The sequence below is a fragment of the Telmatherina bonti genome (genome assembly GCF_933228915.1).
Source record: "Telmatherina bonti genome assembly, chromosome: 6".
In the NCBI taxonomy this organism is placed as follows: domain Eukaryota; kingdom Metazoa; phylum Chordata; class Actinopteri; order Atheriniformes; family Telmatherinidae; genus Telmatherina; species Telmatherina bonti.
In genome coordinates this window covers 24,968,768-24,981,642 of record NC_136624.1, presented here as the reverse complement: position 1 = coordinate 24,981,642, position 12,875 = coordinate 24,968,768, and the positions used below count along the sequence as shown (strand labels likewise).

Sequence of the window (12,875 nt, the reverse complement as noted above, 5' to 3'; positions counted from 1 at the left end):
TCTTAATTTATTGCCACATTCTGGATTAAGTCATACAATTTTTTTTCACAGGCACCTAGTCAAAACTGCACATTACACTTTGTACATTGATATCATATCACAATTTTTAATGTTAAATAAAAAGAAACAACCCCTCAGAACTAAATCATAAATAAATATTCCTATTACAAGTATATATATATATATATATATATAAATATATATATATATATATGTATATATATATATATCAAAGAAAGTAGTGCATCCACTTTATAGAGGACCTTGCCAAACATAGTGTAACCACTCCAGCAGTTTGACCTATTTGAGCTTCCATCGCATAGGTAGCAGCTTTTTTGGGAAGGTCTCAGACTGAAGTCTAAGGCTGAATAAAAAAAAAAAAACAGACGATGTCATGTCCCACCTGATAAAACTGCTGGAGGTCAGTAAAAAAGCAGATTTATTGCTAAGTTACACAAACACAGCATTTGAGAAGGTCCTAAAATGCTTAGAAAACATAAATATGGCAAGAACATTGATCCCTTCATCAAACTTAAATACCTTTATAAGTTAAATAAACAATACTGTTCAGAATGAGGTTTTCATATGTCACCTGGTACAGAGTTTTGGTATTACTTAGGTCCCAGAGAAAAACATTAAGAAGGCTCTCAGACATAAATAAAGATAACAAAAACTGTCATGTTAAAGTGATTCACCACCCGGTACTCTGACCAACTACCCATGCATACACGACATGAACTAGATTTACAGCTTGTCTAGGTACCCACCCGCCATCATATCTTCACAACCATTTATATGCCTCTTACTATGAACAGATGTTTCCTGTACACTCTGTAGCTGTACACAGAGTCCATGCCAGAGGACATCTGACGACATTCGGATGTCTTTTGGAAAACAATGAAGCTCAGTTGGCAGAGATGTGTCTCAAGAGGCTGAATGCAGTTTCTGCTTTGGCACTTTTCTTGTGTTCCTGGTTTATCCAGTGCCTCTGATGCCTGTCTGCCAATGGCAAATGCCTCGCAACACACAAATGACAGTGGTGGTAAAATTAGTCCCTGAGTGTGCCACTCCTTCTCTACCTTACAGTTTCTCATCACTGCAGTCCAGGCCTGAAAACATAAATCAGAATCCCTTTATGATGCAGCATGCCACTTAAAATATATCTAATGTAGATAGTAAAGACTATGAGTACCCTTAAACAATATGAAAACTGCACCAGGGCATCATAAAGGGAGGCTGGTTGTACTTATTTGCAGTGTCTCTCAGACTGTGAAAAAACAGAAGTAGGTGTCATTTTTCAGTGACTGCAGCGGCCATTGGTGTGCGTATCGTCCCACAAGCGGTGGCTGCAAGCTCCTCGATTTCTGCATTGAGTCGCCGGATTACCCATTCCATGGCTTCACGACCCTGATCAAGAACAAAATTAAACATTAGTTAGAAGACTGACCTGCATTAAGCAGAAAATAGTAATGAACAAGATCACAGGATTATCACCAAAATCAGAGGGACGGTTTATCTCACACACACACAGTGTCTGATTGGGCCAATAAGTATCATTATTTTTGAGACAAATATTCAAAATGCAGGTTTACATTTTGATGCAAACTTAAGCAGAAAGCACATCCAACACTTCATATACAAGTGTCAATGAAGCACCGGCAAAAGGAGGACATTTCATCCCACAAAAAAAATCTTTTCATTTAATTTATTTAATAATAAAAAACATTTTATTGGGGCATCCCAATCAAAGTTACTACTTTTAACTACACATCTACTAGTTAGTATTCTTATATAAGCTATTAAAATGCAACACTGCTGCCATAGAAGAAATACCATATAGATATTACTTGCACAAAATGAAAGAACCATGTTGGCTGCAAAAGTATTTTAATTTCCCTGAAATTATTTTATAAATGTATTTTATAAAATAAAATACATTTATAATACACCGACTGTATTTTATACAGTATTTTGATCTGTATAATTGTTGCTTTTTTCAGTTTCACAATTACAGCAGCTTTATTGAGACAGTTGTAAAGAACCAGAAACCCCTTTTGCACTTGTATGCTATTTCTCTTTTTTCATGACATTAAAAACTTAAACAATTTTCCAGAATTTCAGGGTTTCTAAAAGTCTTTCAATGACAGATTATGTACAAGAAAAGTTACTTTGTTGTAACTAAAGCCGTAACCTGTGCTGTTGGGAGAGGAGATTAGTTACTCTATATAAATTAAGAGATTTATTAATTATATTCAACATAAGCAGAAAAAAGTAATTTTTAGTCCCGACACATTAAATGACTCTTTGTGTGGGAACTGTAAAATACTTTTAATTTAATGGGGGTCTTACCTTTCCAGCGTTAGCAGAGATGGTGCTGGCCATAACTCCCTCCAAGTAACTGCTGAGACTGACACCTTTCACAGAGATGATAGCTTCTTGAGTCAGTATTGTCCTGGAGAGGAGAGGAAGAAATCAAAGCAAAAAGTTTCCACAGTAAGAGTTTTTGGAAAAAAAACCAAAAAAAAACCCACAGTACTTCACGGTATGATCTTTTTTAACTTACTTCTCTGGATCCTCAGGGTGTGGTTTGTACGTTAACTTCTCATCCACAGACACCATGTTTGTAAAAGTGATCTAAAGAGGAGATATCGCAAGTGGTTAGTGATCAAAGAGTGGTAATGTATTTATGAATCAGGGGTCACATTGCCAGCAAGACTGTGAGTTGTTAGACATGCCTCAAAAAACACTGGATGTAGTTCAAAGTCAAGCTTTTGATCTGTATAACAAGACTTAATTCTGAGAATGATGCCCCGTTAAACCCAGAGCATGTATGGGCAGTAAGATTTTATTCTTGGAAGTGTGTGTGTGTTTTTGGTTGATACAGCCACAACAGAACAGGTTATAGCAGGACGACTTATAATAATTTATTGTATAAAAATAAATTAAAAGAGAAATCCCAAGTTTTTAAAACAAACTGTCCTAAATGAAATAAGTTAAAGGGAAAGTTGAACTGCAACTCTCCTCGCAAATGTCATATCATAAACTTAGCTGGCAGCTCAACAAGCCAACGCAGTAAATATGTTCTTTGCTATATTGAGTCAGCGGTTGCAAAGTAAGCAGACACTACGTCTGGGCTGACCTGAGCAGAACATTAGAGTACAGACTGTACTGCAAATTTTGACATGGACACAAAAATACAGGTATCAACACTCACATTTGAGGATTTAAGTTCAAAAGTCTTCTCTCTGGGATCCACAACGGAGTGCTCCTGAACATAGGTATACGTCCGTGCATTTCCAATGATCTGATGGCAAATAAGGAATCACTTTTAATACCATCTTCAGAAATCAGACAAACATCTGTTTCCAACTGAAATCAAGAGCACAACTTTATATCTTACATATGATAATTACAAAATCCTCTTTAATTTATTCCACATTACACTTAAAGTAAAATATTAATAATATTTTCTGTAAAAACTCTGAAGTCCCAGCTGAATATATCAAAGATAACGCATAATGAACTGCTTTAATGCTCAGGATTCATAAAGTCTAACATTGTTATATGACACCTAGACACACAAATTTAAATCTAAGCCTTTTTTCTAGCAGGTTCTTTAGCCAGCCTTCCAAACACACAAGGAAAAACACTCGCTCAGACTTCATAAAAAGGAAAATTCCTAAAACGATTTGCCCCATGAGCTTGACATGTAAAATGATACGAGGATTTCTAGCTACAGCCCCTTGTGTGTCAAAGGTGATGTACAGAGATAAACTGACAGCATGGGAAAATGTCTACATGACACACATACTCCTTAAGGCTCAGAAGTGATTTGCTTTGAGACAATCTGATTAAAGGCTGTGTTAATATGCCACCAGACGGTTAGCATGTCTGCATCATAGGCTGCCCTTGGTATTAAATGATGTCATGATGTCATCGTCACTAGAACCACAACCTCAGACTTCTAAGCAAAGGTCAGTGCTGAAGTACACCAGCTGATTGGCAAATGTTTACAAAAGAAAGCACAAGTCAGAATAGTATTGTGTCAGCCTTCTGCAGCCTTATCGTCATTACAGAGTTCAGAAAGTCAGGGTTACACGGGAAGAGTTCAAATGACATGTTAAGCAAGTTCAGACGCTTCAAGTCACTGCTCTGCATTCAAGTCACCTCTAGTTCTCACTGAGCTGACACACAGATGGAAAGTTACATCACATGGTGTCATGGATTACATCTGAGCAATGACAGAAATGGCACTTTTATGTCCTGTACAGCACGAGCCATGGCGCACAGCCATGAACCTGCCTTGGCTCCACTTAGCAACCAGGCCTGCTGTTGTCCCTGGACAGAAATAGCCTTGCATGCTCATGTCAAGTGTGCTGAATGGAAAGCTTTAACCTCTCACTGGCTATATCTGGACTCCAGTGATGCAAATTTATTGTGTGGCTTTTCAAGTTATTTCATATCTGCCTTTCACTCCAATAAAAACTGTATTACATGTTTGACTTTTGACACTCACAGATTTCACTATTGATGGAAGACCCCACTCTGTGCTGAGTAGTCTTTTACTGTGCAGGCGACCCTGCTTGTCGATGTTTCTATCCAGAACGTCTACTCCGATTACACTAGGGTTCATTGGATTCGGGTACTTCTGCATAGCAGCCTTGGTCACTGTCTCCCAAGGATGGCTGTGAAATCAAAGCCATAAAATACATCAAATTAACTTCAAATCAACTATCAGTATGCAAATGATGTCATACAAAATAAGGAACTGCAATAAATACAATGTTAAGTTGCCTGATTTTTATCTTTGCATCTACTGTATTGTCTCCATATTGTACAACTCTTTGGCAACAATAGTTATCAGCAATTTACAAATTACTGACTTAACCATAGACTGTATGGACTTAACACATGGTAATATCCCATTTGAACATTTAAAATCAAATCATAAATTTGAAGAGGCTCTGTTTTATTAGATTAAATAACTTACTCGGCAAGATACAAACTTGCAGTATAAGTTACAGAGGGTTTCTTCTGTAGTTCCCTTTTTTGCGTTTTTTAATAAGAGAATATTCAATTATTTAAATAAATATTTCTTCCACCTCTGCTTCTGATATTGTCAGTTTAACAGCTATTAAAAAAATGATGAATAAACAACATTAACCTTCGCAGACTGGTTGATTAATCAATTTTTAGCTGTAATGCAAAACTTTAAAAAAACAAGAAAAAAAAAAGTCAGCACTATAAATTGCTGATTGCACAGCTGTGAAACATAATAAAAGGCATTAATGTCATTTAATTAATAGTTATTTAATTTCCTCGTGACTAAGTTGGATCAAGCTCAGATTTACAGCATATTTGTTACAGATCTACCAAAATGCATCAATAATTTAATTATTGAAATAGTATTCATGCAATTTGGGACACTTGTTAATGAGCAGAGATGCTGCGGAGCATAGTTTTGAATGGTTGCTATGTGGATCTAGGAACGCAGCCTGAGTTGCTAGGTGACGTAGAGAGTTACGGCAGAATGTAGGGGAAAGGTTGCGCACGGTGGGTGCTGGACACAAGAGGCAGGTTACGCAATAAAAGATTTTGTTTTGGTTTTTTTTTTTTTTAAAAAATGCCTTTCGGTCAGCTTTGCTCTGTTGGAAAGTTATTTCAATTTTGTTTGCATTCTATGCCATTGAATAAGGCATTTAGGCGTCATCTTACGAACTAAAACGTGGTTCAAAGAAGGACAGACATTACTCAAAAGCAGCACTTTTTCTTTGCTCGCTTCGACTACTAACACATAAACTAGAGACAATAAAGTAATAGCATGGTTTTAATTAGAATTCTATTGATTGCAAGTCTGCGTATCCTAATCAAAGGGCTACACAAAGAACAAAGTGGTATTATTCAACACCCTGAACCGGAAAGCTGAAAGAACCAGGTAGTCCAGATAAGAATGAAGACACATTCTATAGATAAAGGCTCAACTCACTTAAAAATGTGCTCTGAAGTCCAGATCTTCATGGCTGAGCAGGGATAACCGATTCAGGTGAAACTCGGATCGACGCCTGGAAAAGCCGGTAGACAGACAGTCACACTGACAGATATCAGTGTCCCACAATGAGACTGTCACATACCCTCCCCCATAGCGAAGCAGTCACATGTCCACGTTACGCACTTCCGCTTGTGTAAGACATGGCAGCGAAATATGTATCCTTTTTTTTTTTTTTTTTTTTTTTTTTTTTTATTAAAACCACTGAATTGACGAACATTGAATCATAGTATTAACATCCATAGAGAATTGCAGCATTTCGACTTAACGTGAAATATGTATATTTTTCCAACCGTGCAACTTTTGGGAACGGCGGGGATTTAACCTTTGGTGTTACACAATTTGCTCATTGAAGGTTGCAGAGTATCCTCAGCTGTTGCGTGGGGATCACGCCATTGGTCAGGTCTGAAGAGTAAACCATAGATTGCGCATTCATTAAGTCTATTGACTGCATTTAAAACAAAGGTTTGCCTTAAGTATTGCAGCAGGTCAATAAGGTGCAGTATCTGATGCATTCGTTTCTTATTTTTTTTGCAGATATTAAGTTGCAGAAAATAGTCTTAATTTAAAATGCTGGGCTTATTCTCATGCGAGATGCAAGGGAAAATTTAAAGATGACTGACTGTAGAAAAGTTTTTAAAAATTGTACCACATAGCTCATATTTCAGATTTGTCTTTTGACACAAAGTGGTCCTTACTTAAATTAATCTCAGGAGACATTGCACCATCTATGCAGATAAGGGCAAGCTGTTGCTTTTTTTCATGAAGGGGTCTCTGAATAGAACAATACTTTAATTCCTGATGATGCAGAGCACCACAGAGTAATTTTTACCAGAGTATTGTAAGGTATAGTCATTTTGAGTAAATTTTCATTAAATATTTATACTATTTGACAAGGTCACCTACATAAAGTGTGATTATTGTGAACATTTGAATAGTCTTATTGATGTCACTGTAAACTGAAGTGGTTAAATAAGTAAAAGAAACAATGCTACATTTTGTCATTAATTTTACATTTTAAGGAGTAGAATTGAGAGCGTCATCTTTATTGGCCTCTTTAACACCTTGTGACCTCCTTGTCCTCTGTGGGGGAATTAGTCCTATGTCACCATAACCTATATTCACATATAGCTCACATTTCCTAATACACGAGTCCTTCAACTTTACTGCACATTGCAAGGACATTGCCACGTCATGTGTGCTTATCGCAGTGTGAACACATTCTTGCCAAGTTGTATGTAATCTCAACGTCCCAGACTTGTGCAAGTGGGAGGAAACTGTGTGACAGCCTCAAGCACTATCGCCCTCAGTGTGCTATCAGAGTTTTGTCCAACACAGCCGTATGTTACTGTGCCACTTAAAACAAAACTGGATGAAGAGGAAAAGTAGCTTTTAAGATGTTTAAATAATTTTTAAGTCAGTTGTCAAAAATGGTCTGGCTTTGGTTTTACTATGTATTTTTTTATTAACATTATAGAGAATACAAAAATTAAATGTTTAAATTATACATCACCATCCTATATAAGCAGTGGATTATACAATAATAGCCAACTACAACATTTTTCTCACATTCTTGCAAAATATGTCCATCAAATATTTAAAAGAAACATGTTTTTAAAAATCTAAAAAACAAAAATGAAAAAAGCAAACAAAACTTGAATAGTACAAAAGAAACACTTCTGCAGAAACATGTCACGGAATTATAATCAATGTCAAGTTTATGCCTTTTCTTTTACTGTTTCAAATTATGTGCCCCAGTGTATTAAATAGACTGTGAAAATATGAAAAATCAAACATTAATGATCATGTATTATATTAATATAACTGATATAATATTGTAATTATTAGTAAATCTCAGATGATGATGTTTACTCCGATTGAGCACAGTTTCAGCACCAATACAGGAACAGTGATCCATATGACTGGTTTAAGCTTAATTTATGTTTCAACATTGAGTGCACCTCTACAGACAATAAATTGTATATAACACCAATACAGATTGTAAACATAGCAATCAGTCTTGATGCGATTGCATGCTTCATATGGCAAATCATTTACCTGAAAGATAACCCCTTTATGAAATAGAAAAGTAAGTTTTAAGAGGCTTTCATTATTTGGGGTCTATTCATAGTGCCAGTACTATACCTGCTGTTCTACCTTTGTGACTGTGTGCTGTTTTCTTTGTGTTTTCAGTCTCTCCATAGACTCAAGCTATTACTATTGTAATACATAATGTATTTAATATCTTCCCTCTTTTCTGTGCTGCAGCAATTTAGGTAGTTGAGGTCACTATCTATCATTGTGTTCAATAAGCACATCTACTCATAGAACTGTAGCTATGAGCAGCTTTGGGCCTCTAAAAAGACACACATGATCACATTATGGTTAACCAGCTTTTTTAGATTGGTGTAAAAAAAAGCACCTAAAGAGAAAAATTGAACATGCCTTTCATAAATCAAGTCTGTGTCATACAAAAGACAAAAAAGGCACGCACAGACACACACTGATGGCTGTAATGATGGCATGGGCATCTCACCAAAGCTTGGTGTGCTTGTGAAATTATACACTATAACAGCCCTGTTAGAGAATCAGTGCAGTTAGATAATAAAAAAAAAAAGTTCCTAAGAAGCACACTGGCATAAATTTTCATGGCATACAACTGCTTTGGTGCAATGAATAAGAACAAATAAATCTTTACAAGCTGAAACCTTTATAAATCAGCAAGTTTGTTGCTCAAATAACTCAAAATCTAGATACAGCTTTAGTTATGAACTAACTTAAAAGGTAATGCTATAAAAAAGAAAAAATATAAGCTAAATATATACAAATTCAGAACTATTTTGGAACATGGCTGAAATGCCTAAAAGCATGTTTTATGCAGTTTGATCTGAATGCTAACAAAATGAAATGTTAGATTGCCAACCGTGGTTAATCATTGTGTAATTTTATGTGCGTCTGTCTTCCCTTTCAGCCAGCCTGCAAATAAAAGTTTAAAAAATGCTAAAAAATTCTCACTCAAGCTTGATATTTGAGACAGATCTACTTGTATCCTATAAAGGGAAAAACCAATAGATTAGAAATAAACCACAGGTGAAACCTAAACAACACCAAAAGAGTTCCATTTTGGGATCAACAAACCACACAATGTACGTTGTCTACATCTTTAGCACAAAGTGTTACCGCCATCCTGTGCACTATAATTCTACTCATCTACAGTTTCTTTGCTCGTTTCTATCACTGTTTCCAGTTTGACTTCCTTCTGAGACACAATCTGTCTTGCTGTTGTTGTTGAGGGTGCCTCTTCTTCTTCGTCTTCGTCCTCCCAACCTAGATCAGCAGTAGCATCTTGGTACTGCTGGTACTCTGACACCAGGTCGTTGAGGTTGCTCTCTGCTTCGGTGAACTCCATTTCATCCATACCCTCCCCTGTGTACCAGTGGAGAAAAGCCTTTCTCCTGAACATCAGGGAGAACTGTTCTCCCACTCTACGAAATATCTCCTGAATGGCCGTGTTGTTGCCAATGAACGTGGAGGCCATTCTCAGGCCTCTGGGTGGGATGTCACACACTGCAACCTTGACATTATGGGGGATCCAGTCAACAAAATAGTTGGCGTTTTTCTGCTGGATTGCAAGCATCTGTTCGTCTACCTCTTTGGTGGACATTCTTCCACGGAAAACTCCTGCAACTGTGAGGTAGCGCCCCCGCCTTGGATCGCATGCTGTCATCATGTTACGGGCATCAAACATCTGCTGCGTGAGCTCAGGCACAGTCAGGGCTCTGTACTGTTGGCTGCCACGTGCTGTCAGAGGGGCAAAGCCCGGCATGAAGAAGTGTAGGCGAGGAAAGGGCACCATGTTGACAGCCAGTTTCCTCAAGTCTGCATTGAGTTGTCCAGGGAATCTCAAAGATGTAGTGATCCCGCTCATGGTCATGGATACCAGGTGGTTGAGGTCCCCGTAAGTTGGTGTGGTCAGTTTCAATGTGCGGAAACAGATGTCATATAGGGCTTCATTATCAATGCAGAAGGTTTCATCTGTGTTCTCCAGAAGTTGGTGGACCGACAGTGTGGCATTGTAGGGCTCCACCACAGTGTCAGATACCTTAGGTGATGGCATGATGCTGAAGCTGTTCATGATGCGATCGGGGTAATCCTCTCGAATCTTGTTGATAATGAGGGTGCCCATGCCAGAGCCAGTGCCACCTCCAAGAGAGTGAACCAACTGGAAGCCCTGGAGGCAATCGCAGCTTTCACTCTCGTTCCTCACCCTGTCAATAACCTGCTCCACCAGCTCGGCTCCCTCTGTGTAGTGGCCTTTTGCCCAGTTATTCCCGGCCCCTGAGTTCCCTGTAAACGCCACATCGAAGGGGTGATGGTCAGCCAAACACATGAATTAATTTCATGAAAACAGAATAATATTAGAAAAAAATATCTAAAAATGTTAAAGTTACTGATGTCATTGTAGGATTCATAGAGACGAACTTGGGCAGATTTTGTCAGTGACAAACTAACTCTGCATCCATTTTGCATCCCATTTGTACTGTTAGCTCTTTCTAGATGGGAAGAATGAGTCCTGTATCCACTTATTTCTTGCTCTGACCCTTTCTCTCTTCTTACCGGTGATGTCCTCTTGCTTTTTTTTTTTTGCCAAATCAGCCACAATGCACATTCAAAACAGCTGGTGTTGATGTCTACTTGTTAGCGTGTGATGCAGTGTGGAAAAGCTAAACTCAGATTCAGTGTCATGCAGTTTCCTGGAAGTGTGCATCTTTAATATTATGTCATTCACTAAATGAAAACATATTGTTTCTCACACTGTGATTTATTAAACATTTGAAATCATGTGAGCAAGATGTAAATTACTTTATTGCTAAACTAAGATTGTCAGGTGGGGGTTACATTATAAATAAAAGGGCATTGGAGTACAAATCCGTCTGTCTGGTTACATCATTTTTAAACTGAGCAATCCTCCTCATGGTGTCCAGCAATTTTTAAAGCATAGTTTATGATCTGATCATGGATATTTTCCTGATATTCTCCTTTTTTTGTGTAATCGTATTGGCAGATAATCAGTTATAAAACAGGAATATTTGTACATAAAAAGAGTAACAAACAATAACTGTTTCATGAGGTATTTCACAGTATAAGTGCTTTGTTGTCTGACTGACCGTGAATGAAGTTGTCTGGTCTGAAAAGAGCCCCAATGCGGCTTCCTCTCACGCTGTCCATGGTCCCAGGCTCCAGGTCCACAAGCAGGGCCCTGGGGACATATTTTCCACCTACAGAGAAAGTTATTATTAACATGTCAGCCTCTCAGTTTAAGAATCTAATAAGAACAGAGAACAATAATAACTGATCTGATTAAATAAAATGAATGAGAAAGCATCTTAACGTGTCTAAATAAGGAATTATTTTCTGTAGTACCATGGGCCTCATTGAAGTAGACGTTGACCCTCTCAAGTTGGAGGTTGCTGTCTCCTTCATAGATGCCTGTTGCGTTGATCCCATGTTCTTCACTGATCACTTCCCAAAACTACAAAGAAGAAAATATTCACTGTAACATCAACAGAAGCAGAGTTGTTTGCTTTAAAGGCAATGCTATTTCATAATTGATAGAGGACTTCATCACAGTTTTCATGTTTAAATTGTGTCTCTCTACATCTGTGGAGATTTTTATGGACATGGATCGAAATCAGATTTTCAGCATTTATGTGAATGTGAAATTAATTCCAGTTTGTCAATGTATGGGCTGGACTACAAAGTTAGTTTTGAGGATCTTGTGGTCTTGTCCTGACCAGTTGAATAGCTCAGGGGTCGCCAACTGCGGTCCTAACTGTCACTGCAGGCTTTCAATGTTTCCCTGCTTAGACACACCTGATTCAATTCAATAGCAGATTTGTGCAGAACTTGTCAGAAATCTATTTCATTTGGAATTAGGTGTGTTGCAGCAGGGAAATATCTATTACCGGCATGATAGTGGGCTTTGAAGGCAAGAGTTGGGGATCACTGGATACATGACAGAATTATAAAAGTAATTCTGTACCTGAAAAACCTATTTTTAAGCTTGCTTATTTGTTAATAAGCACCATAAGTTGCCAAAGCTTTATCATAATTTTGTTCCCCTCTCTTGTTTTGTGTTAGCCGTGATAAAAATGTCCCACCCATGTCAGTCTCACTGTGGCTCTTATCTTTTTCCTGAGTACTTGACAAGGAACACCCTGTGTCACTCACAATGAGCGACACAATTCAAAATATCCAGAAAAATTGAATAAAGTAATACAATACAATAAAAGCTTAACTTATATGTCTCTTACCAGAGACATATTAGTAACATTTCATATTCTAATAGAGGTGTTATTATTACATTTCTAAAATGAGCCAAGTTTTTTTAGATGAAGAGACATTTTTTGGTCCGTTTTGATGCGTATGACAACTTAAAGTTCAGAACAATTTTGTCTTATTACCTTTGAGCCGATCTGGTTGCCACATTGTCCAATTTGCAGATGTACAATTTCACGCATGATGATCAGTCTACAGTTCACACAACGCCTGGGGGTCCGAGATAGTCCTCAGTGTGCTCACCAGGCTTATATATGGGACCAGAAGTGATGTCATCAATGATGTAAGGGGGTCATCCAAAATGAAAATATGCACAAAATACAAAATACTTAATGCAAACTTGGAAGAGCATTTATAATTTATTTAAAACAGCTATTTTTTATTTTTTAATTTGATTAACTAATTTTATGGTTCATTGTCTTGGTAAGTCAGCAATTTTTTGTCTAATTTTGTTGCACATCTGTTTGGTGTATAGAATGAAAATACACTT

The 12,875-nt window shown here is 37.4% G+C and overlaps 2 protein-coding genes across 2 annotated transcripts; both read right to left on the bottom strand.

Annotated features, from left to right (window-relative positions):
- On the bottom strand, positions 1–6,135 carry prelid3b (PRELI domain containing 3). The gene is made up of 6 exons (XM_079242904.1): positions 5,987–6,135; positions 4,517–4,685; positions 3,215–3,304; positions 2,564–2,634; positions 2,350–2,452; positions 1–1,407 (listed from the first exon to the last, which is right to left on the bottom strand). Exons 1-6 carry the CDS (start codon positions 6,016–6,018, stop codon positions 1,291–1,293), a joined length of 582 nt encoding a protein of 193 aa, XP_079099030.1. The 5' UTR covers positions 6,019–6,135; the 3' UTR covers positions 1–1,290.
- Positions 6,136–9,248: 3,113 nt separating this feature from the next.
- On the bottom strand, positions 9,249–12,570 carry tubb1 (tubulin, beta 1 class VI; the record flags this gene model as incomplete). Its single annotated transcript, XM_079242396.1, has 4 exons — positions 12,511–12,570; positions 11,471–11,579; positions 11,215–11,325; positions 9,249–10,393 (listed from the first exon to the last, which is right to left on the bottom strand). The coding sequence occupies exons 1-4, from the start codon at positions 12,565–12,567 to the stop codon at positions 9,249–9,251; spliced, it is 1,422 nt and encodes a 473-aa protein (XP_079098522.1). The 5' UTR covers positions 12,568–12,570.
- Positions 12,571–12,875: the final 305 nt, after the last annotated feature.

Excerpts from the sequence above, each read along its gene's own strand:
- prelid3b (XM_079242904.1), bottom strand. The coding sequence starts at position 6,018 with ATGAAGATCTGGACTTCAGAGCACATTTTTAA. Across the intron at positions 2,635-3,214 it reads TTGAACTTAAATCCTCAAAT|ATCACTTTTACAAACATGGT; the intron begins GTGAGTGTTGAT and ends TCTCCTCTTTAG. Across the intron at positions 2,453-2,563 it reads CACCCTGAGGATCCAGAGAA|GACAATACTGACTCAAGAAG; the intron begins GTAAGTTAAAAA and ends TCTCCTCTCCAG.